This window comes from Neomonachus schauinslandi, chromosome 16 (genome assembly GCF_002201575.2).
Source record: "Neomonachus schauinslandi chromosome 16, ASM220157v2, whole genome shotgun sequence".
In the NCBI taxonomy this organism is placed as follows: domain Eukaryota; kingdom Metazoa; phylum Chordata; class Mammalia; order Carnivora; family Phocidae; genus Neomonachus; species Neomonachus schauinslandi.
This window is the reverse complement of record NC_058418.1, coordinates 3,594,403-3,620,938: the sequence shown is the minus strand read 5'-3', so window position 1 is coordinate 3,620,938 and position 26,536 is coordinate 3,594,403. Positions and strand designations below refer to the sequence as shown.

Sequence of the window (26,536 nt, the reverse complement as noted above, 5' to 3'; positions counted from 1 at the left end):
CACGTGAAAAACAAAATTAAAACATTTTAATTTAGAAGGTATAGGAGAGTATATTCATCATGTAAAGTTAGTCAAGACAATGAGAAGTCCCTCAACATATAAATTAAAAGATGAATTACTTTGACTAGCTAACATTAAAAGATACAGAAGGAATGAAAATATGTCACAGGCTTCAAGGAGATGTTTGCGGCACACAGCTTACAAAGGAAAGGTGTGCCTACTATATATATAAAAATCAGAAAGGAAAAGACCAACAGTTCAGCTGGAAAGTGAACAATGGGTACAAATCATCAGTTTACAGAAAAGAAACCCCAAATGGTCAATAAGCCTCACTCATAATCAGGAAAATGCAAATTAAAGCAACCATGAGATATCTTTATATAGGCAGCTTAAAGTGGGTTATGAGTTCATCTATTTTAATCAGCAAAAATTATCAAGTTTAATATATTTCTGAATTGGCAAGGACGTGGGGAACTGGGAACTTATTCATCCCTGGTGGAAGTATAAATAGGGAAAACTACCTTAGTTCTCAGTTTGGCTCTCCTAGTGGGATTAAAGATGTGGACATCACAAAATACAGGTTTTACTTCTAAATATGCCACCGAGAGATCACACTTGTGAACAGGATGTCTATTGTAGCATTTTGCTGATAACATAGCCCCGGTAAGAGCCCAAACATCTAGCCGTCGAGGAAAGAATTAAAGAGAAGCCATGGTTGGTGCATCCAGCCAGTTCTTTTTACACATTTGGTTTATTGAGATATAATTCACATACCATAAAATCTTTGCTTCTAAAGCATCAAATTCAGCGTTTTTTTTAAAAAAAGTATATTCACAAGGATGTGCAACCATCACCGGTTTCTGATTCCACAACATTTCTGTCACCAGCAAAAAAAACCCAAAAAAACCAAAAAAAACCACCCCCATACTCATTCTCCTTTCCCTCAGCCCCTTGGCATGAATGAATCTGCTCTCTGTGTCTGAGGGTTTGCTTATTCTGGGCATTTCAAAGAAATGGAATCCTACAGTATTTATGTAGCTTTTTGTAACTGGCTTCTTTCACTGAGCATAATGTTTTCAAGGTTCATTCATGTTGTGGCATGTCATGGTGCTTCATTTCTTTTTGGGGCTGAGCAATATTCCGTGGTATGGCTAATAGCTGAATTCTATACCGCGGGGAATGAGCTAGACCCACAAAATTCACCTGAATGATTTTCAACAGCATAATATGGGGGACAATAAAAAGTCACAGAATTATAATATACAATAGGATTCCATATATATGTGTATATGTTACTAACACATAGACTACTGCCATATATTGACTATCAATAAATGTCTGTGTAGTAAAAATACAAAAAAATGCATAAGAATAACATATAATAACATCGATAAACTTCACCTCTGGGGAAGAGAGGAAGGACAGCAGATCAGGAGTGGTAGAAGTGAAACACAGAGGGGTGCCTGAGTGGCTCGATCGTTAAGCGTCTGCCTTCAGCTCAGGTCATGATCCCAGGGTCCTGGGCTCAAGCCCTGCATCGGGCTCCCTGCTCCACGGGAAGCCTGCTTCCCCCTCTCCCAATCCCCCTGCTTGTGTTCCCTCTCTTGCTGTGTCTCTCTGTCAAATAAATAAATAAAATCTTAAAAAAAAAAAAAGAAGTGAAACACAGCAAAAAATGTCTAGAAAGTAAGGACAGTGTGCATATTTCTATTTATATAATTTGGTATTTTCCTTTATGGTCAAATTATTTCGGAATTAAAAACCTAAAAAGAGAAGAGTTACCCAGCATATGCTTATGAGTTAAGAATATTTATATGTGCATCCCAAATCCTTACACTTTCGTTCATTCATATATTAAAAAATGACTTTCAATCCTGATCAGGTGACATAACTTTTGAAGCAGAGCTCATTTATTTATGTTTGTATGTAACGGGCCATTCTGTGTCATTGTCACAGAAAAAAGTCCATGCTCAGGAAAATCCTTACAGTGACATAAGACATAAATTAATGAAGTTATGGGTGCCAAGCGACAAAATCCACATATATTGGTAAGTCTAGCTTCATTGCATCCTTTGATTTTCAAGAAATAAAATGAACAGAAATATGATGGCATTGAGAAAATGCTTCCATTCATGTCAGCAAGGAAACTGGTCTTGGCTTTAAGACTAGAGGGCTGCCCAGCACAGCTTGGAAGGATCATGAACCAAACACAGCTAGCTGCTTACCCTGGTGCATGCCACTCAGAGTCGCTTTTATTAGTTCACAGTCGAGGGTCCCTCTCTGTGGCTTGTATCTTGTGCTCCTTTTCTTTCTTTCTTTTTTTTTTTTTAAGATTTAATTAATTTATTTTAGAGAGAGCGAGAGAGAGCATGAGCAGGGGAGGGGCAAAGGAAGAGGGAGAGAGAGAATCTCAAGCAGATTCTGCGCTGAGCGAGGAGCCAGAAGTGGGGCTAGATCCCACGATCCTGAGATCATGAGCTGAGCTAAAACCAAGAGTCAGACGCTCAACCAACTGCGTCCCCGAGGTGCCCCTCTTGTGCCTCCTTTTCAAAATCCCTCTGTCTATGGGATGCCTCATCCAACAGCAACCAATGGGCTTTTCCGGGGAAAAATCTTTCTACTTATGGGGTGCCATCCAGAATCCCCTAAGTGCGTATTACAGTATCATCAGCCCATAGATGTAGGACATGTTTTAAGTCAATCCATACTAAAGTCACACTCCAGATTTTGGGAAAACCCAACCAGGAATTCTTGAGAGGTGTGGAAGCAAAAAGGCAGAAACTTAACTTTATTACTATGGATTATGAGCCAAGGACGTGGAATGACCTGGTTTCCATATGTCCAGTCATCTCACCATCTTAACCCACATTCTCCTTCCTCCAGGGCTCTGGCTGTCCTCCTTCGCCTGCCGCACTGCACATTCAAAAGATCCGGGGGGCTCCTCGGCGGGGGACGGAAGCTGCCTCAGGTATGGATCAGCATGGCTCACTCCCCGGGGGTCTTTCAGTCTTTGGGGGAAAGAGATGGGCATTTAGAGCTTAGCTGTCCAGTATGGTACCTGCAAGCCACATATAGCTGTTTACATTTAAGTGAATTAAAATTACATTTAATTTAAAACTTGGGTCCTCAGTGGCACCAGATGCATTTTGCATGTGCAAAAGCCACGTGTATCCAGGGGCTGTTGTACTGGACAGCACAGCCATAGGACATGTCCATTATTGCGGGAAGTCCTACTGGACAGCGCCATTCCAGGAATGGCTGTGTCTCGGGGAGGATGAGGGTTTTTGACTCTAGTTTTAATAATACGATACTAATAACTACGACCGGTACTAAGAACAGTCATTACAAGCGTATGGTGTTGAAAATAAGAACTACCATCCCGTAAGAATGCTTACTGGTTATGTAATATTACGCTATTTTATTTTTATTATTATTTTTAAGATTTTTTATTTATTTGCAAGAGAGAGAATGAGAGACAGAGAGCATGAGAGGGAGGAGGGTCAGAGGGAGAAGCAGACTCCCTGCTGAGCAGGGAGCCCGATGCGGGACTCGATCCCGGGACTCCAGGATCATGACCTGAGCCGAAGGCAGTCGCTTAACCAACTGAGCCACCCAGGCGCCCTATTACGCTATTTTAAAAACAACCTTATTGAGATATGATTTATACACCACGAAATTCCCCTAATATAGGTGTGCAATTTGATGACATTTAGTGCACTTGTAGAATGATGTAGCCCTCGCCACACTTAAGTTTTAGAACATTCGTCACCAAAAAAGTTCCCTTGTGCCTGGGTGCAGTTACATCGCCTCTCCCAGCTCCAGCCATAGGCGACTATTGATTTGCTTTTTCTGGAGATTTTACATAAATGGAACAATGGGCAGTCCCCTGTATCTGGCTTTTTTTATAACTTAGCAAATGTTTTTGCAGTGCATCCATTTACCACATGGATCTATCACTAGTTTCTTCCTTTTTTTTAAATTGCTGAATAGAATTTCATTGTATGGAGGTACCACATCATAATATTATGTTATTATAATATTATTATTATCAACAGCTTGCTAATCAATGTCATTTATCCAACATTTAATATAGACTAGATTTGTTCATTGATGGTTCATTTGTGAACCTGTGAACTGTGTTTTTCCATACCTTTAAAAAATATATGTATCTAAATGAATGCCATGTGCATAGATATTTTTTAAATACAACAGTGAACAATTTGCACCTTTTGTTAATGCCTCTCTTTACTTGCCTTGGCATAAAGAATGAACCAATAAACCTCTGTGTCCTATGGGAAAATGTATAAATATCACCTGATAATTGCTCTTAGAGGTAATGGTAATTAATGTTAAATCGCAAGTAAGCAGTATTTTAAATAGAAAAAACTGATTGATGTACATTGATTAACATTTGTTAATTGATGCTTTCATGCCATCCATCCGACATTTAAAATTTGCCGGAAATTCCAGCGAACCCTTTATGTTTAGTGCATCACTGGATTACACAGGCCTGTCATGGGGGATTTTGATCCCCAATAGATAAGGGAGGGAATGAAGGGTCCAAATCACAGGGGTTTCGTGAGTTGTCTCAGACCATACTGGCAATAAATAGTAGCCATGGGGAGTTGGAACCCAGCTACTATGGAAGACGAAGCACGTGTTTCCTTGTTGAATTACTGAGATATAATTGACATATAACATTGTATGAGGTTAAGGGGTACCACGTGTTGATCTGAAACATTCATATGTTGCAACATGATCACCACCGTAGGTTAGCTAATACCTCCGTCCTGCCACATAATTATCATTTCTTTTTTGCAGTGAGAACAATTAAGATCTAGTCTCTTAGCAACTCTGGGGTTTATAATACAGTGTTGTGAACTATAATCATGATGCTGTGCCTTACATCTCCACGACTGACTTATCCGCTAGTTGCAAGTCTGTACCCTTTGGCCAACATCTCCCCAGTTCTCCCACCCCTGGTAACCACCATTCTACTCTCTGTTTTTTTTTTAGTTTGGTCAAAGCACATGTTTTTAAACACAATGTTAATTGGCCTCTTGTCAATCGTGTGAGCTGGGGCATCCAAGTAACTAGAGTATGGGCTAAACCAAGAGGCAGACAGGGTCAGCCTATGGTGGTAAGTGACCTCGTGGGGAGAACTCACCGAGACAGATATCCTTTCCAGGTTGGATAAATCTGCATGTGAGTGAAAGGGAAAAAGATCAGCTCCCAGGTTGCAGGAGTGAGACTTATTCTTTCCATCCCACGATTCTCTTATGGTTTCTTCCCTTACCACTCACCTGTAGCCTCCTGCTTGGGAAATTCGGAATGGCTGGTTCTGAGAGACAAAAACACATTAAAGTATGGGATCTGAAGACTGAGGGAGAAGATGGGGCGTTAGAGAGAAGAGGCATGGGAATCACAGACATACAAACAGGGTATCTGAAGAAGAGAGGGGCAGGCGATATGTGAAGTATATCTACCTCTTGGTGGATTCTTCCTGTGACAAACCTACAAAACAAAAAAATACAAGGAGGAATTTATATAGTATATAAAACTGGTGCTTCCCTGGGGTGCCTGAGTGGTTCAGTCGCTTAAACGTCCAACTCTTGATCTCAACACAGGTGTTTGATCTCAGGGTCGTGAGTTCAAGCCCTGAACTGGGCTCCATGCTGGGCATGGAGCCTACTTATTAAATAAGCAAGCAAGCAAACAAACAAACAAACCAGTGCTTCCTGAACTCACCATGCTGGGTACATCTGTTGATGAAGAAGACAGAGAGGAAGAGGATCAAAATGGAAAGGCAGCTGAAGGTGGCAGCAAAGATTAATCCATTGGCTGGTGGGAGAGGAGCAGGTCGGAGAATCAGTTTGGCTCCTGAGACACCCTGATCAAGTTTAGCCCAACAGGTGTGAGGAGCCAGACAATCTGGCTTCCAAAACTTGCAGCTACCACTTCTGAGCTGGAACTTCCGATTACTATGGGAATTTCCTTAATCTCTCTGACTTTCCATTTTCCCATTCAAAGTGAGGATAAGAACAGTAGCTGCTGGACTGGATGGCAGGGGGTTAACTGGGTGGGCACTCGCAGAGAGGGCCTCGTACAAGGGAAATCTCCAATAAACGTTTCAGCCATATCAATAATTCTGATTATTTGTTGTGAGCCTCTCTCTGCTAGGCGCTTCACACGTGTTCTTCTCACCTTGACAAGAAGCACATGAGATGGTGGGAATGCAAGCTGGTGCAGCCACTCTGGAAAACAGTATGGAGTTTCCTCAAGATGTTAAAAATAGAGCTACCTCATGACCCAGCAATTGCACTCCTGGGTATTTACCCTAAAGACACAGATGTAGTGAAAAGAAGGGCCACATACACCCCAATGTTCATAGCAGCAATGTCCACAATAGCCAAACTATGGAAAGAGCCCAGATGCCCTTCAACAGATGAATGGATAAAGAAGATGTGGTCCATATACACAATGGAATATTACTCACCCATCAAAAAATGAAATCTTGCCATTTGAAAAGACGTGGATGGAACTAGAGGGTATCATGCTAAGCAAAATAATTCAGTCAGAGAAAGACAATTATCATATGATTTCACTCATATGTGGAACTTAAGAAACCAAGCAGAGGATCATAGGGGAAGGGAAGGGAAAATAAAACAAGATGAAGTCAGAGAGGGAGACAAACCATAAGAGACTCTTAATCATAGGAAACAAACTGACGGTTGCTGGAGGGGAGAAGGGGGAGGGATGGGGTAACTGGGTGATCGACATTTAGGAGGGCATGTGATATAATGAGCACTGGGTGTTATATAAGACTGATGAATCACTGACCTCTACCTCTGAAACCAATAATACATTAAATGTTAATTAATTGAATTTAAATAAAATAACATTAAATTTAAAAAAAAAGCATACAAGATAGCTTTACTGTTCCCATTTCATCCCAATGGGAACAAAGTATCCAGAAGTTAAGGGAATTGCTCAAAGTCACACGGTCGGGATGGGCTTCGCATCCTGGTATGTGTAACCTTTTAGGTCAGTCGGCCACAGGTCGGGGCCACTCCGTGCTGGCCTCTGGGTGTGGAAACACCAGAGGAGTGACCTCGCGGCCTGGGGAGATGCACATTTACCCAAATAGCTGTGATGCTGCAGAGGGAACAATAAGTCCCATCTCAGATGAACGAAAATCCAAACTCTCTCCCAGTCCAAGAGTTGTTTAAATGGTATATATACTGGGATATTATTCAGTCATAAAAAGGTAGAAAATCGGGGTGCCTGGGTGGCTCAGTTGGTTAAGCGACTGCCTTCGGCTCAGGTCATGATCCTGGAGTCCCGGGATCGAGTCCCGCATCGGGCTCCCTGCTCGTCAGGGAGTCTGCTTCTCCCTCGGACCCTCCCCCCTCTCATGTGCTTGCTCTCTCTCATTTTCTCTCTCTCAAAAAAAAAAAAAATTTAAAAAAAAAAAAAAAAAAAAAAAAAAAAAAAAAGGTAGAAAATCCTGCCATCTGGGACATGCAGATGGACCTGGAGGGCATTATGCTAAATGAGATGAGCCAGACAAAGACAAATACTACATGATTAGATTCCACTGATGCATGGAATCTAAAACAAAACAAAAAAAATTATTTTTAACTGAACTCATAGAAGCAGAGAGTAGAGTGGTGGCTGCCAGGGGTCGAGGGCTGGGGAGGTGGGGAGGGCTGGCAGAACGCTACCAGCTTCCAGTGAACGGATGAATAAGTTCTGGAGATCCAACGTATAGCATGGTGACAATGGTTGACAAGTGTATAACTGAAATTTGCTAAGAGTAGATCTTAAGCATTCTCACACAAAAATGTGTGAGGGGAGGATGCGTTCACTAACTCGACCCTTCCACAAGTGGACACATGTATCAAACCATCACGTTGGGGCGCCTGGGTGGCTCAGATGGTTAAGCGTCTGCCTTCGGCTCAGGTCATGATCCCAGCGTCCTGGGATCGAGCCCCGCATCGGGCTTCCTGCTCAGCGGGGAGCCTGCTTCTCCCTCTCCCTCTGCCTCTCTCCCTGCTCATGCTCTCTCTCTCTCTCTGTATCTCTGTGTTCAAATGAATAAATTTAAAAAATCTTAAAAAAAAAAAACCATCACGTTGTACACTTTTGTTAGTTATACCTCAAGAAGGTGGGGTAAGGAGGAGAGGGGCGGGATGAGAACACCGAACTTGAAGAGCTTGGGTAATGATGGAAAGCGCTGGCTTCAAAGTGCTTCAAAGTCTAGAATTTGACTCATTGTGTAGGATAATGAGATTGCAGCGATAATGATTATTTTCTCCCCCGATATCCCACCCACACCTGTCTCCCTCTGTAACAGATGATGCCAGGTCTCCTCCACCCCTGCTCCCCCAGACCCCTTTGCCATTTTTATGCACCCTGGATCATGGTTTCTTTCACTTTCCGATGCGAACATTTGCATCTCTTTGTCGGGGGACTGCCAGGAAGGACCCCAAATGCCTCGGGATCTATGTATCCCAGGGATACCTCTTTACTGTGACTGCCATTTGCGGGAGCATGAGTGCCCTGGCCCAGCACTGAGCAAAAGACACCACGGAGGGACGTGAATATCCTACTCTTGCTCAGTCCTTTTCTTCTCAGCCCTCCTCCCCCTGCACCTCCTACAATGTCACTTTGACATTAATACTTATTTGAGTCTGTTGGTGGCACTGAATCCAAGAGACCCTCAAAAGCAGCAAACTATCAGTGCATCTCCAAGGACATAAGAAAACAGGGTGGGAACAGGTGTTCCCCGACTAGCGGGGCCCGAATGGAAGAAGAGGAACATCAGCCCTGCCTTACACTTCATCTAGCCTACGGCTTCTCTCACACAACAACTCACTAGAAATGAGAAGTAAACTGTCATAAGACTTTCCCCTTCCTATGGTACCACAACCCGCTGATCTGAGTTCACCCTGAGATGTCCACATTTCCTGGCCAAATTTCACATCACTCTTTACAAACTGCCAGAATAAATTACGAGGAGTCTCTGGTGTCAGTGTGAAGGAATCACACTGAGCAGTGGGATACAGCTTGCCACGGGGTGTAAAAGAGGTCACAGGCAGCAGAGAGGAAGCCTGGCCTCGTGTGCACATGTGCATCCATATAGACAGGCTGGGGGCACCATATCTGCACTTAGAGACTTTATTCCATTTAGAATTGCTGCGGTATAAATTTGAACTCAGAAAGTACATCTCAAGAAATGATCCACACACCCACTGGGATGTCTATAATAAAATAAAAGGAAAATAAGTGTTGGCAAGGACGTGGAGATATTGGAACCCACATGTATTACTGGTGGGAATGTAAATTGGTGCGGCCACATTGGAAAACAATTTGGCAGTTTCTCAAAAAGTTAAACATAGAGTTACCATATGTCCCAGCAATTCTACTCCTAGGTGGATATCCAAGAACATTGGAAGCAGGGACTCAAACAGGTACTTGCCCACCAATGCTCAGGACAGCATTAATTGCGATACCCAAAAGGTATGAAAAACCCAATGTCCATCATGGGGATTGGAATGGGGAGAGACGGCTTACAGGGTAGGACATTTCATTTGGGGTCTGAGAATGTTCTGGAATTATAGAGTGGTGATGGTTGCACAATCTTTTTTTTTTTTTAAGATTTATTTATTTATTTGAGAGAGAGAATGAGAGAGAGCACATGAGAGGGGGGAGGGTCAGAGGGAGAAGCAGGCTCCTCGCTGAGCAGGGAGCCCGATGCGGGACTTGATCCCGGGACTCCAGGATCATGACCTGAGCCGAAGGCAGTTGCTTAACCAACTGAGCCACCCAGGCGCCCGATGGTTGCACAATCTTGTGAATATACCAAATGCCACTGAATTGTGTACTTTAAAAGGGTGGATTTATGGAATGTGAATTATGGATCAATAAAAAAGAAAGAAAATAAGGGGGCGCCTGGGTGGCTCAGTTGGTTAAGCGACTGCCTTCGGCTCAGGTCATGATCCTGGAGTCCCTGGATCGAGTCCCGCATCGGGCTCCCTGCTTGGTGGGGAGTCTGCTTCTCCCTCTGACCCTCCCCCCCTCTCATGTGCTCTCTTTCATTCTCTCTCTCTCAAATAAATAAATAAAATCTTATAAAAAAAAAGAAAGAAAATAAGTAATGCGAGAGCTAAAAACATGAACACTTCTCTTTCTCTTTCCCCTCTTGCCCATCACTAGGCTTCCCGCCTTATTTCTGATACGTCCATGATCCTTGATCCTATCAGATTTCAGATCTCTCCCAGAAAACATTCCTGTTATGAATTATGTTCATAAAGCTGGAGTAGAAATCATTTCCCAAGTCGGCTAATACTGAATAAAAACATTTTCAAAGGCTATTACTTATTTTGCGAGGACATTTTGGGAGATACTTTTTAAAAAAAAAACCTGGTTATTCCAGCATAGACTCTAATGACAGCCTTGAACAATTTTGGCTCTTTGGAGTAGATTACAGGGAGGTTATGAGTTGCAGAAATTAAGGATGAGTAAGCAACTAGATGCCAACTTACATTATATATTTGGCCATTAAAATCTGGATGAGCTGCTATTTTCATCCAAAGATGCCAAAAGCTCTATCTTACAGGCATCTCCAAGGATAGACTCTTAGTCAATTCCTCATGGAAAAACAACATCATAGAAAAATAACTTAATATTCACCTGTTTTTGAGAACTTTAAAGTTTTAGCAAATCCTTGATCACACACATTCCCAAAGCACCTGGGCTCTATGGGTCCCCATCCTGTTGCCTAAACCAGACACACAAGCTCATCCCCATTCTTCACAAAACTCCGCCATGGTTTTTCATTATGTAAAATGACAAGCGACCCACCTCTAGCTGTTTTACTCATCAGCTTTTCCTTAACCAATGAGGAGCTTGGGGGTCATCTTCCCAGAAAGGCAGGCATTCTCCCAATCACAGTGAGAAAGCAGGCATCATGATTCTTCTTCTGTGCCTTTTATTCAAAGGGGAACACCTGCCTCATGAGGTGGATATAATTTTGAAAAACATCTCTCAAATTATCTTACCATTTTTTACTCCAGTAGCTCCACGTCCATTGTGGTCATCTAGAAAACAGGATGCAGGAGGAAAAAAGTCACAATGACTGAGTGGAAACCTTGGGGACCTAGGTCCTCATATTCTGCTTATGGACTCTAAGCCCTCTTTGGGAAGCAGACAATGTCTTTTCCACTCTTGGGATGCTCACTGGGTCCCCAAACCAGGGCCAGAACATTAGATGGCTCTTTTTTTTTTTTAAGATTTTATTTATTTATTTATTTGAGGGGCGGGGAGAGGCAGAGGGAATCTCAGGCAGACTCCATGCTGAGCACAGAGCCTGACACGGGGCTCGATCTCACGACCCTGAGATCATGACCTGAGCCAAAATCAAAAGTCAGATGCTCAACGACTGACCACCTAGGCACCCCCTGGTGGCTCTTTTTAATACTCCTGGAGTTTGATATTATTTTTAATAACAAAAACATTTATAAATTACCCCACTGATTTCTCCCCTTCCAATCCTATTCCTTGCCAGTCTTCCCTATCCCAGGAAAGAGCACTACCATTTTGCAAATATTTTTTCCCTTTGGTAAGTTGTCTTCTCATCTTGCTATTTCTTTTGCTGTGCAGAAAAGCTTTTTGCTTGATGCAAACCCACTTATTTATTTTTGCATTTGTTTCTTGTGCTTTATGTGTCATATCAAAAAAAAAATCATTGCGAAGATCGTGCAAAGGAGCTTTTCCCGTTTTCTTCTTGGGGTCTTATGCCTTGGGGTCCTACGTTTAAGTCTTTAATACATTTTGAGTTAATTTGTGTGAGTGGTATAAGATGAAGGTCCAATTTCATTCTTCTGCATGTGTTTATCCAGTTTTCCAACATCATTTAGTGAAGAGACTGTCCTCTCCCCGTTGAGTATTTTTGGCTCTCCTGCCAAATGTTAGTTGATTGTATATGTGAGGGTTTAATTCTGGGCTCTTGATTCTGTTCCATTGGTCTATTTTCATGCCAGTGCCACACCATTTGGATTACTATAGCTTTGTAGTATAGTTTGAAAAAAGGGTGTATGATATCCCCAGCTTTATTCTTCTTTCTCAGTATTGCTTTGGCTGTTCAGGATCTAGCAGGTTTTTGGTTGAGTCTTGAGGATTTTCCATATATAATATTTTATCATCTGCAAATAAAGACAGTTTTACTTCTTCCTTTCCAGTTCAGATGCCTTCTATTTCCTTGTCTTGCTTGATTGCTCTGGCTAGGACCTCCAGTACTATGTTGAATAGGAGTGGTAAGAGTGGACATGCTTGTCTCGTTTCTGATCTCAGGAAAGATTTTGACCTTTCACCTTTGAGTACAATGCTAGCTGTGGACTTGTTGTGTATGTACTGTTATGTTGAGATGCATTCCTTCTATACCTGATTTGTGGAGGGTTTTTGATCTTGAAAGGATGTTGTATTTTGTCAAGTGCTTTTTCTGCATCTATTGAGATGATCATATGATTTTTGTCCTTTATTCATTAATGTGGTCTATGACATTGATTGTATATGTTGAACCATCCTTGTACCCCAAGGAAAAATCCCACTTAACCATAGCATATGATCTTCATAATGGGCTGTTGAATTTGGTTGCTAATGTTTTGTTGAGAATTTTTGCATCTGTGTTCATCAGGGATATTGATCTGTAGGTTTCTTCTAGTGTCACTATCTGGCTTTGGTATCAGGATAATGCTGGCCTCATGAAATGAGTGTAGGAATGTTCCCTCTTCTTCAGTTTTTTTTTTTTTTAAGTAGGCTCCACACCCAACATGGGGCTTGAACTCATCACCCCGAGATCAAGAGTCACATGATCTACTGACTGAGCCAGCCAGGCACTCCCACGTCTTCCATTTTTGGTAAGAGTTTGAGAAGGATTGGCATAATTTCTTCTTTAAATGCATGGTAGAAATCACCAGTGAAGCCATCTGTTCATGGGCTTTTCTTCATCGGGAGGTTTTTGATTATTGAGGCAATCTCCTTATCTGTTATGGATCTGTTCAGATTTTCTATTTCTTCATGATTCGGTCTTGGTTTATATACTTCTACAAAGATTCTCTTATCCATGGGTGATTGCCCAAGTCTCCAGGTGCTTCTAGGCCATGGCCAACAGGGCCTGGAACTAATTTACAGTCTCCTGCAGGTTCCACAGCTGGCACTGAGGTCTGTCTGCCTATTACTCAGGTGGGTGAGACTCCTCTCGGGTCCCTTGCTGTATGGTGCCAGATCCCACAACTCCCACAAACGCACTTTTGTTTGTGGACGGATGCCAAACTTCTTCTTCTTCTTTTTTTTAAAAGATTTTATTTATTTATTTGACAGAGAGAGACACAGCGAGAGAGGGAACACAAGCAGGGGGAGTGGGAGAGGGAGAAGCAGGCTTCCTGCTGGGCAGGGAGCCCGATGCGGGGCTCGATCCCAGGACCCTGAGATCATGACTTGAGCCGAAGGCAGACACTTAACGACTGAGCCACCCAGGTGCCCTGGATGCCAAACTTCTGTTGTTGAAGTGGGGGGTCAAAAATGAGGGATGAGGGGTGGGTGGATGGGTTAGCCTGGTGATGGGTATTAAAGAGGGCACGTACTGAATGGAGCACTGGGTGTTATATGCAAATAATGAATCATGGAACACTACATCAAAAACTAATGATGTAATGTATGGTGATTAACATAACATAATAAAAAATATTAAATGTTATTAACTAAAAAAAAATGACGGATGTCTTATGCTGTCCTGATAGTTTGGATTTTTCTTATTTTCTCGACTTGTAGTGGCTCTGGCATTCCTGTTTTCAGCAGAACAATAACAATACAATTGGGTCTGTTGTATGCAATCAGACATCAGAGTCTCATACTGTGACCTGGAGTCATCTCGGGGTCTATGTTGAGTAAGAGGGAAGGTTTTAGGACTGATCCTGAAGAGGACAGAGCAATAGGGGTGAAGGAAAGGACCAGGGATTCCCCTTTTCCAATGCACCTGGGGACATTCTTACACATCTGTCTATTAACCACATATTTTATTTTCTGAATTTGACCCTTTGATATCTTGGGACCTTGCTGACCCTGGAGAGATTCCCCCCCCAAGGGTATCCACTTCCCCAAGTGCGCCTCTCAAGTGCAAACCAACCAATCCAGAGTTCACACTCCCAACCACCTCTTCTATGGCTCTCACACTCTGAGTCACTATTCCCCTGCCCTAATCATTCCAGGGCCAGATACCAGACAATCAAGGACAGCCTCTATACCCCAGAGCCAATCCTTAAGCCTGTTCCTTCCCACAGAAACCATGGTAAAGGCTCTTGCCCAGTCTTATTCCTCCCTCTGTTTCCTGACTGACCCTGGTGCTTGTCTATGTGATCCTGCATGGCATGGCATACCCCTCTTCTTGGGAACTCTAACAAACTATCTTTCTCTCTCTCTCTTTTAAAATATTTTATTTATTTATTTGAGAGAGAGAGACAGAGACAGAGAGAGCTTGAGAGAGAGCATCAGCAGGGGGCAGGGTGGGGCAGAGGGAGAGGGAGAAGCAGGCTCCCTGGGATCATGACCTGAGCCAAAGGCAGACGCTTATCCAACTGAGGCACCCAGGTGCCCCCAAAATATCTTTTTCTCAATGACAATCATTTCTTCATCTTTGGCCATACTCTACTTCAAATTTTCTATTAATACCTATATATATATTTTTAAATTTTTATTTATCTATTTGACACACACACACAGAGTACAAGCAGGGGGAGAAGCAGAAGAAGAGGGAGAAGCGGGCTCCCCACTGAGCAGGTAGCCCAATGTGGGGCTTGATGCCAGGACCCCGGGACCACAACCTGAGCTGAAGGCAGACGCTTAACCAACTGAGCCACCCAGGAGCCCCTAATACCTATATTCAAAAACACTCTCCCACATCCACCTCATTGATACACACTCAGAATCTCTGATGAGAGCCTGTCCCCACACTCACTTCCCATTTCCCCCATACTTTACACTCAAGTGGTCACATCTGTCTGTTTCCTGGACTTTTCCTTCCCCAGCCAGGTTCCATCACAGGAAAAGGAATATGTGCCTCAAGAGCAAACCTGAAGCTGCCTTTCTCACCTTTGACCTTCAGCTGCAGGTATTCACTCTCCCCTGACCACTCCTGGGAGACCATTGTCTTGTAGGCACAAAGGTACATCCCAGCATCCTTCGGTTCCAGGTGAGTGAGGAGGAATTCAGCCTTGTGTCCTGTGGATCTCTGCTCCTGCCTGTACCCGGAGTCCTCCAGCTTCCCCAGCATGAATGTCACGTTCTGGAAGTGAGACTGGCACCTCAGAGTCACGTTATCTCTGTGTCCAACCACTAAGCTGGACAAGGCACTGAGGGAGGGTTTGGGAAGCGTCTCTGGAAAGAATTCAGAGTTAGTCTGACTCTTCATCATGATGACCACCAGTGCCCTCCCAGAATTCAGAGGATTAGAGAGAAAATTTGGGTTGCAGGAACAGATAGAGTTTATGCAAGAAAACTCACCATTCTTTTTCTCGTCTTCAAAGCCCAGGGCAAGCCCTGGAAGAGAAACCCTCATGAGACATGGATTATATACTCATCTTTGACTACACATCAGGCAGAGAATGCATGATTAATTTGTTAAAGATCCATTCTATTTATTTTTTTTATTAACATATAATGTATTATTTGTTTCAGGGGTACAGGTCTGTGATTCATCAGTCTTACACAATTCACAGTGCTCACCATAGTACATACCCTCCCCAATGTCCATCACCCAACCACCCCATCCCTCCCACCCCCCTCCACTCCAGCAACCCTCAGTTTGTTTCCTGAGTTTAAGAGTCTCTTATTGTTTGTCACTCTCTCTGGTTTTGTCTTGTTTCATTTTTCCCTCCCTTCCCCTATGATCCTCTGTCTTGTTTCTCAAATTCCTCATATCAGTGAGGTCATATGATAATTGTCTTTCTCTGATTGACTTATTTCGCTTAGCATAATACCCTCTAGTTCCATCCACGTCATTGTAAATGGCAAGATTTCATTTTTTGATGGCTGCATAATATTCCACTGTATATATGTACCACATTTTCTTTATCCATTCATCTGTTGATGGACATCTAGGCTCTTTCCATAGTTTGGCTGTTGTAGACACTGCTGCTATAAACATTGGGGCGCAGGTGCCCCTTTAGATCACTACATTTGTATCTTTGGGGTAAATACCCAGTAGTGCAATTGCTGGGTCATAGGGAAGCTCTATGTTCAACTTTTTGAGGAACCTCTATACTGTTTTCCAGAGTGGCTGCACCAGTTTGCATTGCCACCAACAGTGTAGGAGGGTTTCCCTTTCTCCGAATCCTCGCCAACATCTGTCGTTTCCTGACTTGTTAATTTTAGCTGTTCTGACTGGTGTGAGGTGGTATCTCATTGTGGTTTTGATTTGTATTTCCCTGATGCTGAGTGATGTTGAGCACTTTTTATGTGTCTTTTGGTCATTTGGATGTCTTCTTTGTAGAAATGTCTGTTCATGTCTTCTGCCCATTTCTTGATTGGATTTTTTGTTCTTTGGGTGTTGAGTTTGATAAGTTCTTTATAGATTTTGGATACTAGCCCTTTATCTGATATGTCATTTGCAAATATCTTCTCCCATTCTGTCAGTTGTCTTTTGGGTTTGTTGACTGTTTCCTTTGCTGTGCAAAACTTTTTATCTTGATGAAGTCCCAATAGTTCATTTTTGCCTTTGCTTCCCTTGCCTTTGGCGAGGGAAGCAAACTTCTTCTAGGAAGAAGTTGCTGCGGCTGAAGTCGAAGAGGTTGCTACCTGTGTTCTCAAGGATTTTGATGGAAGATCCATTCTATTTCTTAAAGGCACTTCCTTGGATTGATTTTTTACCTTTTACTTAAGTCCCATTGTCTCTTATTCAGGAGTTACAATTATGTACAAAATTCCAGCAAACTTTTCTGATTTATCATGTTGCTTTCATGATCGGGCTTTCTTTCACCATCTAGACATCATTGCACCTTTACCTATATTTTCCTCTCCTGCTTTTTATGACTGCACTTTTCACCCTTGCCACTTAAATAACACAAAGGTTATTTTACTGTGGAGTGTGAGCAGAGGGTTTCCTCCCTGATTCAAACAGACAGAAGTTGCTCTCTCTGACCAGGTTCTTCTTTTCACAAGGAGTTCAAGACATTCATGGTCCTAAATGCTCTTTCCACGTGTGGCTTTGATTTTTACAGACGTCAGACCCTACCTCTCCTGTGTTCCATTCTATGTATTTCATTCTGGGATAGGAAGGTCATCCCTTGGATGGAAATATGGGAAACCAGTCTTGGGGTCTGTCAAGAGGTGAAGCTAGAATTTCTCTAGATGCGAGAATGTCTCAGAACATCTGGCCCTTGTTTAAACTCAGGGGTCAACTCACAACACGGACCCCCCCAAGTTTCACCAAGAAGAAAGGAGGTAGGGGTCTCACAGTGCACTGAGGCCAAACTTGCAGTGACAGTGGCTGGGATTTGTAGGTAGAAATCATCATCTGGGTGGTCAGGGGGTCCTAGGTCTCATGGTCTCTTTTAAGTCCCCTCTCCCCCACAAACCTGCTTTTAGACTCATGTTGTCTCAGCTCTGGTATCAGCCAATATTCTGCTCAGTGATTCCCGCCCCCCCCCTTTTTTTTTAAGTAAGCACACAGGTGCCATTAGTTCATTTTGCCTTGTGAAACCCTACTGGAGAATAGGGTGTAAAAGTGAGGGAGAGGTTCTCTTTCTTTGACAAATAAAACTGTATATACTTAAGTTACACAACATGATGATATATACATATATAGAATGATTACCACACTCAAGCCTGTTAACACATCCATCAGCTCATACAGTCATCCTTTGTGTGTATGTGCGTGTGTGTCTGTGATGAGAACACAGAATCATCAACTACAGTCTCCATGCTGTGCATTTGATTCCTTAGAACGTGCCCCTCTTTCCTAACAAGGGACCACAGTGGACGTAGACAAGGAAGACTGGCCGCACAGAGGAAACCATCATTGAGGGGAATGCAGGATAACTTGAAAAAAGCATATTTCTCAGTAAAGAAGTACAATAAAAACCCACCAATTATTAAGTGTCTGTCTTTTGGCTGACTCTTTACAGACACTGACCACTGACATGCTTATATTCTTTAGTAGGTCCTTGGCAGACAGCTGTCATCTACCCTACAGCTACCTACTCTGAACAACAACCAGCCTCGTTAGATGCTACACCTTCCACTGGGTGTAGGAAGGAGTGGGAACATTAGAAACCACAGCTCCCTAAAAACTAATGTGATACTGTGATTTATGATAAATACACATTTGGTCTTTGTCCTGGTTCCTGGCACACAGCTGCTAAATCCTTGGAATTTTCTTAACCATGTTTTTTTAAGTCTATTTATTTATTTATCTATTTTAGTAATCTGTATACCCAACGTGGGGCTCGAACTCATGACCCTGAGATCAAGAGACCCATGCTCTTCTAACTGAATCACCCAGACACCCACCCTTGGAATTTTCTATACAAGTGTCTTTCATTATGTTAATGAAGTGACTTTTGGACCACACGTAAGGATGAGGGCTGGTTGCCAGGGGAACCAACCATATGATGACAAGGTTGGAACATTCAATTCCACCTCCTTGACCTCTGGGAAGGAGAGAGGGGTTGGAGATGGAATCAATAGCCAATGGCCATGATTTAATCAATTGTGTTTATGTAATGAAGACTCTATAAAAGCTCAAAAGGATAGGTTCAGAGAGCTTGCAGGTTGATGAACCAGATGGAGGTGCAGGGAGAGTGGTGTGCCTGGAGAGGACGTGGAAGCTCTGTGCTCTTTCCCCATACCTGGCCCTCCATATTTCTTCCATCTGGCTGTGCAGATATATCCTTTTATAATACACTGGTAATCCAGTAAGTTAAATATTCCTGTGAGTTCTGTGAGCCTCTCTAGTGAATTAACTGAACCCAAAGAGGGGGTCATGGGAACTCCTGATATATAGCCAATTGATCAGGTGATAACCCAGACTTGCCATTGGCATCTAAAATGGGGAGGAGGCAGTTTTATGGGACTGAGCCCTTACCTACAGGATCTGATGCTAACTCCAGGTAGTGTCAGAACTGAATTAAATTATAGAACACCCAACTGGTGTTCAAGAATTGCTTGGTGGTGTCAGGGCCCCACCCTCACACATTGGAATTGGGTGCCAAAATTGGATCTCCAGATTACTGTTAAATTATAATTTAACAGATCCTTTGAACTCATCATCTGGAAAGCTTAAAAATTTTGTGTAAAACATTATTCAGATTATGTTATATAAAATATTATCCTATTCTATTATAGAAAGAAATGTTGCAGTGATATATCATGGATGGACCTTAAAAACATCATTCCAAGAGAAAGAAGCCAGACATGAAAGGTCACATGGTATGATTCCATTTACATGATATATCCAGAATAGCTACATCTAGAGAGACAGAAAGTGGATGGGTGGTTACCCCCCAGGGAAGGGGGATGGCGAGTGACTGCTTTGTGGGTACAGCATTTCCTTGACAGCTGATGAAAACATTTTGTTGTGGTTACACAGCATTGTGAATGTCTGAAATGTCACGAGATTGTCTACTTTAAAATGGTTACTCTCATGTGCATTGTATCGCAATACATTTTTAAAATTTTATGTAAGTTGGGTACACTTACCCTCTGTACTAAAGATGTATAAATATTCAGATGTATAAAGATTCAAATATCAGAAGTCTGCCTGAAATCAGATGAAGTGGAAATGACTAGTTGTGTTAGTTTAGACAAGCAACCTCCATTAAGTGCAATGGTAGATCATGTTTCCAGAGCAGCCTGACCCAGGGATTCAGTGCTGTTGCAGGCTTTTCTCTCAGCTGCCGTGTGTCATTCCCTCTGAATATTGTCAGAACAGGACCAGGAGCCTGGAAGCAGGGCTGTAGGCAACTACGGTCTGGCATCTTTGGAAGGTCACACTCAGAGGACCAAAATTTATCTGTGTCTCAATGCCAGTTTGAGAACCTTCCTGACAGAACTGGACTGGCTTGCTTTGAATCATAGACCTATCCATGGAATAATGATTATTTGTGTCCTCCAGAAAGGTATGTTCAAGTCCTAACCCCCAGTACCTGTGACTGTGAACTTATTTGGAATTGCATTATTTGGGAGTAGGCTGGTCTCATAATTCAGTATGACTGGTGTCCCCATAAGAAGAGGTGGAGAGATATAGAGACAGACACAGAGGGAAGAGGGCCATGTGAAGACATGAGGGATTGCAGCAAAGCATCTGCAAATAAGGAACCCAATGACTGCCTGCCATCCCCAGAAGTGAGGAGAGCCTGGAACAGATTCTCCCTGGGAGCCTCAGAGCCCTCAGAAGGAACCAACTCTGCTGGCACCTTGATCTTGGACTTCTGGCCTCCAGAAGTGAGAGAATAGATTTCTGTTGTTTTAAGCCACTTGCTGTATGGCGCTTTGTCATGGCAGCCCTGGGAAATGAATACAAGCAGGATGAGGTCAGTCTCTTGACTGTCCAACTTATTCTGCCCTACAGCTGGAGGTTTGGGGTATAGTGACTGACAGCCACCCCTAAAGCTCAAATGTGTGTGTGAGAGGAGCATTACCCCAAAGGAAGGGCTGTATCTCGGAAGAGGGAGGAAGGAATTGGGGCAGATGACAAGTCCTGATATCTTCCACACACACACCCCTCAGCCCCACCTCACGAAAGAGGAACTGGGGGCTTGGTCAGTGGAGCTGCTGGTTCACAGCCTAGAGCCCCCATGAAACCAAGCCAAGGTCATAATCCCAGGTCTTCCTTTTTACAGGCTGAGGTCCCTTTGATTACATCATGTTCAAGTTGAAGACAGTTAAAATCAGTAGAGGGTAGAGCTGGTCAGAAAATTTTCTTTTCATCCATTGTCCCCGGACATAGCCCTTCTCTGTAATCTTGGTCTGTACCCAAACCCACAGCTCCACACCCTATGTATTCTGTCCTCCTATATGCCAACAAACATTCCTGGGAGGACTGGTGTTGGGACAAATGAGGTTTGGAGACATCATGGGAGCTCTGCATTGCTCAGCTGAGTAAATGAGGGTATCAACCCACTTCTCTGAACCTCACTTCCCCATCTCCCGTGTGCAGGCACCAAAACAGAGGCATGTAACCACAGCCCATGAAACTCTGACAGGTCGCCTGTGTCCAGTACACAGAAGGTATCACTTCACATCAACCCCCGCTTCACCGTGAATTTTCTCACCACCCAAACCCATCTGTCCCAGTCCTGGAGACTCACCAAGGCAAAGCAGGGGCAGGAATTCTCTGAGCATAGTGTCCCTTCCACTCAGACCAAGATCCCACCTTCAGTTTTACAGTTCAAAGGAAGAAGGGGAATTGGGCCATCGCGGGTCTTTTCTGCCGACTTTGTCTCCAGGTTGTGTGGATAGAGGTTTTACCGTGACGCTTTGGTTCTCCACTGCCTGGTGTACAGTTTCCTTCTCACAACCAAGGCAGGAAACCATCAATGACAACATCTCCCTCATAAGCAGTGTGTGTGGCTCCAGCACCACCCACCCTGAGATCTGTCCTATCGCATCTGAAGTCCCGACCAAGACATTTTCTTTAAAAAAAAAAAAAAATAATTGTTTTGGAAAAAGTTTTAGAGTTGCAAAAAAGTAGTACAGAGTTCCCACATACCCATCAACCAGCTTTCCCATTGGTAATAGAACTACAGTACATTATGAAAACCAGAAAGTTGGCATGGGCATAATAAGATGGCTGGGCAAGCACATGGTAACGTCTAAAGTGTGGGAGTCTCTGGTAATGCTGGGCACCCACTGCTCCTGAGAGCAGGGGGTTCAACAAGAAAACAGAAGTGGATGTCTGTCTTTAAGTCTGAACAACTTGTCTTTTAGTAAATCTTGACAAATGGGTCACACAATATCAGATTTTTGCTGTGCTTTCTTTTACAGAAGAGAAAGTAATCAAGGGAAACTGGAAAGCTTCTATTCAATTTTTTTCCCAAATGGGAAGAGTATAATCCCATTTTCCAGGAACAAAGGAAGAAACACTGAAAAATTAAGGAAGCAAATTCTTCTCTAGAGGTACAACACTCATCCTTCCTTCCCAGCTACTCATTGCTTCCCAAGTCTGTTAAGAACTCTTGTTGATTATTGATTGCCTCATGTAACTGAAAACACTAGGGTTGTGTTCAAGCATGGGTAGATCCAAATGCTCAAATAATGGTACTGGGAATCTGTTTTTCTCCATGTTTAGGTGCCGCTTTCCACTGTGTAGACTTCACTCTCAGGTTGGTTCTCTTCATGTGCTGGGAAGTTATGCACTGGCATCTCCAGGCAGAAATAGTGCACTAGCACTAACACTTGCAACAAAACTCATAAGGCAGACTCAACATTGCTTGATCCTGGTTTGCATGTCCATTCCTAAATTGATCGATGTAGCCAAGGTGACGGATTGCACTAATTGGTCCTTCTGGGACATATGAGCACACCTGCAGCTAGAAAGCTGGATCAGTCTCATTTAACCACAAAGAGTAAGTGACAGGTGGCCAATGTCTCAGTGAAGATAGTCATACCAGGATATACTGGTTATGAATAGTTGGATATGCAATAAGTCAATACTGTCCACTCTGTGCCTTCATCTGCCCATTTCAGGCTATGCCCAGGCAAGATTTTGTCTCCTTCCAAGAACTAATCTATGATTCTTCTCTCCCTTAACCATGAGTCTTTAACCATGAGATTGCTGAAAGCATGTGCAGATGCCATAATGTTATTATTATAACTATACATCAGTTTTCTAGAATTACTAGGTCCCCTGCCTGGAGGTATGAGAGATGGGAGGAAACATGGTTGTCTGCTGATACACAATGTTACAAGGGTTAAAAAATCCTATACTACATCTGAAAGCAGATGTCAGCACTTCAGATACTCAATACCCTAGCAGAGTTAACACACAGCTGAGCAAGAAACAAAAAGTAGATTTTCATACATTCTCTGAGAGGGCAAAATAGATCAAGTCCCTCAGGTTGGATTGAAATTATTGTAGGGATTAAGATTGGAAGGGAAGACAGAGTAAGCAGAGCAAAGCCCCAATCCTGGGCACTACAACTCTGGACCACTACATGTCTATTAAAGACACCTTGTTTGAAGCTTATACAGACTCACTGCCTTCTGATTCAACCTCAACCTTGTCCTGCAATTATTTTTTAAGTACAATTTTTCATAAGTTAACTTTCCAACACAACACCAATGGAAAGTGAGTCCTGATTTTTATTAAGATTTGAAATCACCAAAGTTCAACCCTAACTAGTAATGGGAATGTATGTGTGCTCCATGCTCTCCACATCTCCCAGCTCCACTTATTTCTGCATTCAGATGGGGTGACTTGGCTCTAGTTCACATGTACTTTATCCTCCCCCTGAGAACGATGGGCTAGCTCTCACATGTCCTCATGGAAATGGAAGATGCACAGGGGCTAAATCAAAATATGCTGTGCCCCTGAAGACCTGGGCTGCAGTTAAAATATTGCCATTTGCACCTTATCCTGTTGACCAAAGCAAATAACACAGCTGAATCCATAGTTGAAGGGCTATTAGTGTGAACTATTGCACTATGACTTCTTGGCCACAGTTATTCATATACATCCTATGTACAAAATATGCTCATTCCCATCCCAGGACCTGTTCCCCCAAATTTCCATCCAATAATGGTGTCAGGTTTTAAATCCAGGACCTAATGATCATTATCAAGTCTATAGGTGGCTCCGTTGGATCCAGGACTCATGAACTAAAAGGAGAAATGAGGTGCCCCATACATCTGCCATATGATGACAAAACAGAAGTGGGATAACCACAATATTCTCACTTGGAAAAAGCTTCCTCCTTAGGTGTGTGGGTGACATAAAGCAGTCACTGGTTTGCAGCAGTCAAAATCACTTTGGGAAAATGCCACTAGATGCCACAATTCTGGGGATGGAAATGTTGCTTCATAAAGTTTCAGTTCTGTTCTCTATTAGGAGTTTCTCAGCCCACTATCCTGTGAGGTCTTGGTTCCTCCCTCTGAGATGTCTTTGTTTTATCAACCTTCCTGTCCACTTCTGAAGAGGACTTTGGAGAATATGACCCTCTTGATGGATGGCCCAGTTTCTCAGCTTGCTTTCTGCACATAGAAAGTTGAGCCTTCAAGTCTTTGTTGTTTTTTTTTTTAAAGATTTTATTTATTTATTTGACAGAGAGAGACACAGCGAGAGAGGGAACACAAGCAGGGGGAGTGGGAGAGGGAGAAGCAGGCCCCCTGCTGAGCAGGGAGCCCGATGTGGGACTCGACCCCAGGACTCTGGGATCATGACCTGAGCCGAAGGCAGACGCTTAACGACTGAGCCACCCAGGGGCCCTGAGCCTTCAAGTCTTTGTATAATTTCTCTAAGGTTATGCTGGCAGCAATTTTGCCAGTGTAGCTCTCAAAACCATTGTAGCTTTCGGGGCACCTGGGTGGCTCAGTTGATTAAGCCTCGGACTCTTGATTTTGGCTCAGGTCATGATCTCAGGGTTTCTGGAGCAGAATTCAGTGAGCACTTACATACAACACCTACTGCTAATCACATCAAGTGCCCTCCTCAATCCCCATCCCCCATCTAGCCCATCCCCCACCACCTCCCTCTATCAACCCTCAGTTTGTTCTCTAATTAGCGGGTATTATGCTAAGCAAAATAAGTCAATCAGAGAAAGACAAGTATCATATGATTCACTGATATGAGGAATTTGGGAAACAAGACAGAGAATCGTAGGGGAAGGGAGGGAAAAATGAAACAAGACGAAACCAGAGAGGGAGACAAACCGTAAGAGACTCTTAATCTCAGGAAACAGACTGAGGTTTGCTGGAGTGGAGGGGGAGGGATGGGGTGGCTGGATGATGGACATTGGGGAGGGTATGTGCTATGGTGAGTGCTGTGAATTGTGTAAGACTGATGAATCACAGACCTGTACCCCTGAAACAAATAATACATGTTAATAAAAAAATAATAAAAAATACTCTTATGGTTTCCTTCCCTCTCTCCTTTTTTCTTTTTCCCCTTCCCATATCTTCATCTTTTTGTTTCTTAAATTCCACATATGGGTGAGATCATATGGTATTTGCCTTTCTCTGAATAACTTATTTCATTTAGCACTCTAGCTCCATCCATTGGAAATGGCAAGATTTCATTCTTTTTGATGGCTGAGTAATATTCCATTGTATATATACACCACATCTTTTCGATGGACATTTGGGCTCTCTCCATAGTTTGGCTATTGGGGACATTGCTGCTATAAACATCTGGGTGCATGTACCCCTTCAAATCCGTATTTTTGTATCCTTTGGATAAATACCTAGTAGTACAATTGTTGGAACATAGGGTAGTTCTATTTTTAACTTTTTAATTTTAGATTTTATTTATTTATTTGACAGAGAGAGCTTGAGTGGGGGGAGGGCAAAAGGGAGAGGGAGAAGCAAACTCCCTGCTGAGCAGGGAGCCCAACATGGGGCTCAATCCCAGGACCCTGAGATCACGACCTGAGCCGAAGGCAGACAGTTAATCGACTGAGCCACTCAGGTGCCCCTATTTTTAACTTTTTGTGGAACCTCCAAACTGTTTTTCAGAGTGGCTACACCAGTTTGTGTTCCCACTAACACTATAAGAGTGTTCCCCTTTCCCTACATCTTTGCCAACACCTGTTGTTTCTTGTGTTGTTAATTTTAGCCATTCTGACAGATGTGAGGTGGTATCTTATCCTGGTTTTGATTTGTATTTCTCTGATGATGAGTGATGTTGAGCATCTTTTCATGTGTCTGTTGGCCATCTGTATGTCTTCTTTGGGAAAATGTCTGTTCATGTCTTCTGCCCATTTCTTAACTGGATTATTTGTTTTTTGGGTGTTGAGTTTGGTAAGTTCTTTATAGATTTTGGGTTTTTTAAAGATTTTATTTATTTCTTTATTTGTCAGAGAGTGAGCACAAGCAGGGGTAGCAGCAGGCAGAGGGAGAGGCAGGCTCCCCACTGAGCAAGGGCCCCGTCGCTGGACTTGATCCCAGAACTCTGGGATCATGACCTGAGCTGAAGGCAGACGCTTACTAACAGAGCTACACAGGCGTCCCAGTTCTTTAGAGATTCTGGATACTAACCCTTTATCAGATATGTCATTTGCAAATATCTTCTCCCATTCTGTAGGCTGCATCTTAGTTTTGTTGTTTATTTCCTTCACTGTGCAGAAGCTTTTTATCCTGATGAAGTTCCAATAGTTCAGTTTTGCTTTTGTTTCCCTTGCCTCTGGTGACATGTTTAATAAGTTGCTGTGACTAAGGTCAAAGAGGTTGCTGCCTGCGTTCTCCTCTAGGATTTTGATAGTTTCCTGTCTTACATTTAGGTCTTTCATCCATTTTGTGTCTATTTTTGTGTATGGTGTAAGAAAGT

The 26,536-nt window shown here is 42.9% G+C and overlaps 1 protein-coding gene across 1 annotated transcript; it reads right to left on the bottom strand.

The window, feature by feature from the left end:
- Positions 1-1,397: 1,397 nt before the first annotated feature.
- Positions 1,398-21,399, bottom strand: VSTM1 (V-set and transmembrane domain containing 1). Its single transcript, XM_021682317.1, has 8 exons — positions 21,366-21,399; positions 15,562-15,597; positions 15,151-15,435; positions 5,749-5,841; positions 5,487-5,514; positions 5,304-5,341; positions 5,168-5,199; positions 1,398-1,403 (listed from the first exon to the last, which is right to left on the bottom strand). Exons 1-8 carry the CDS (start codon positions 21,397-21,399, stop codon positions 1,398-1,400), a joined length of 552 nt encoding a protein of 183 aa, XP_021537992.1.
- Positions 21,400-26,536: the final 5,137 nt, after the last annotated feature.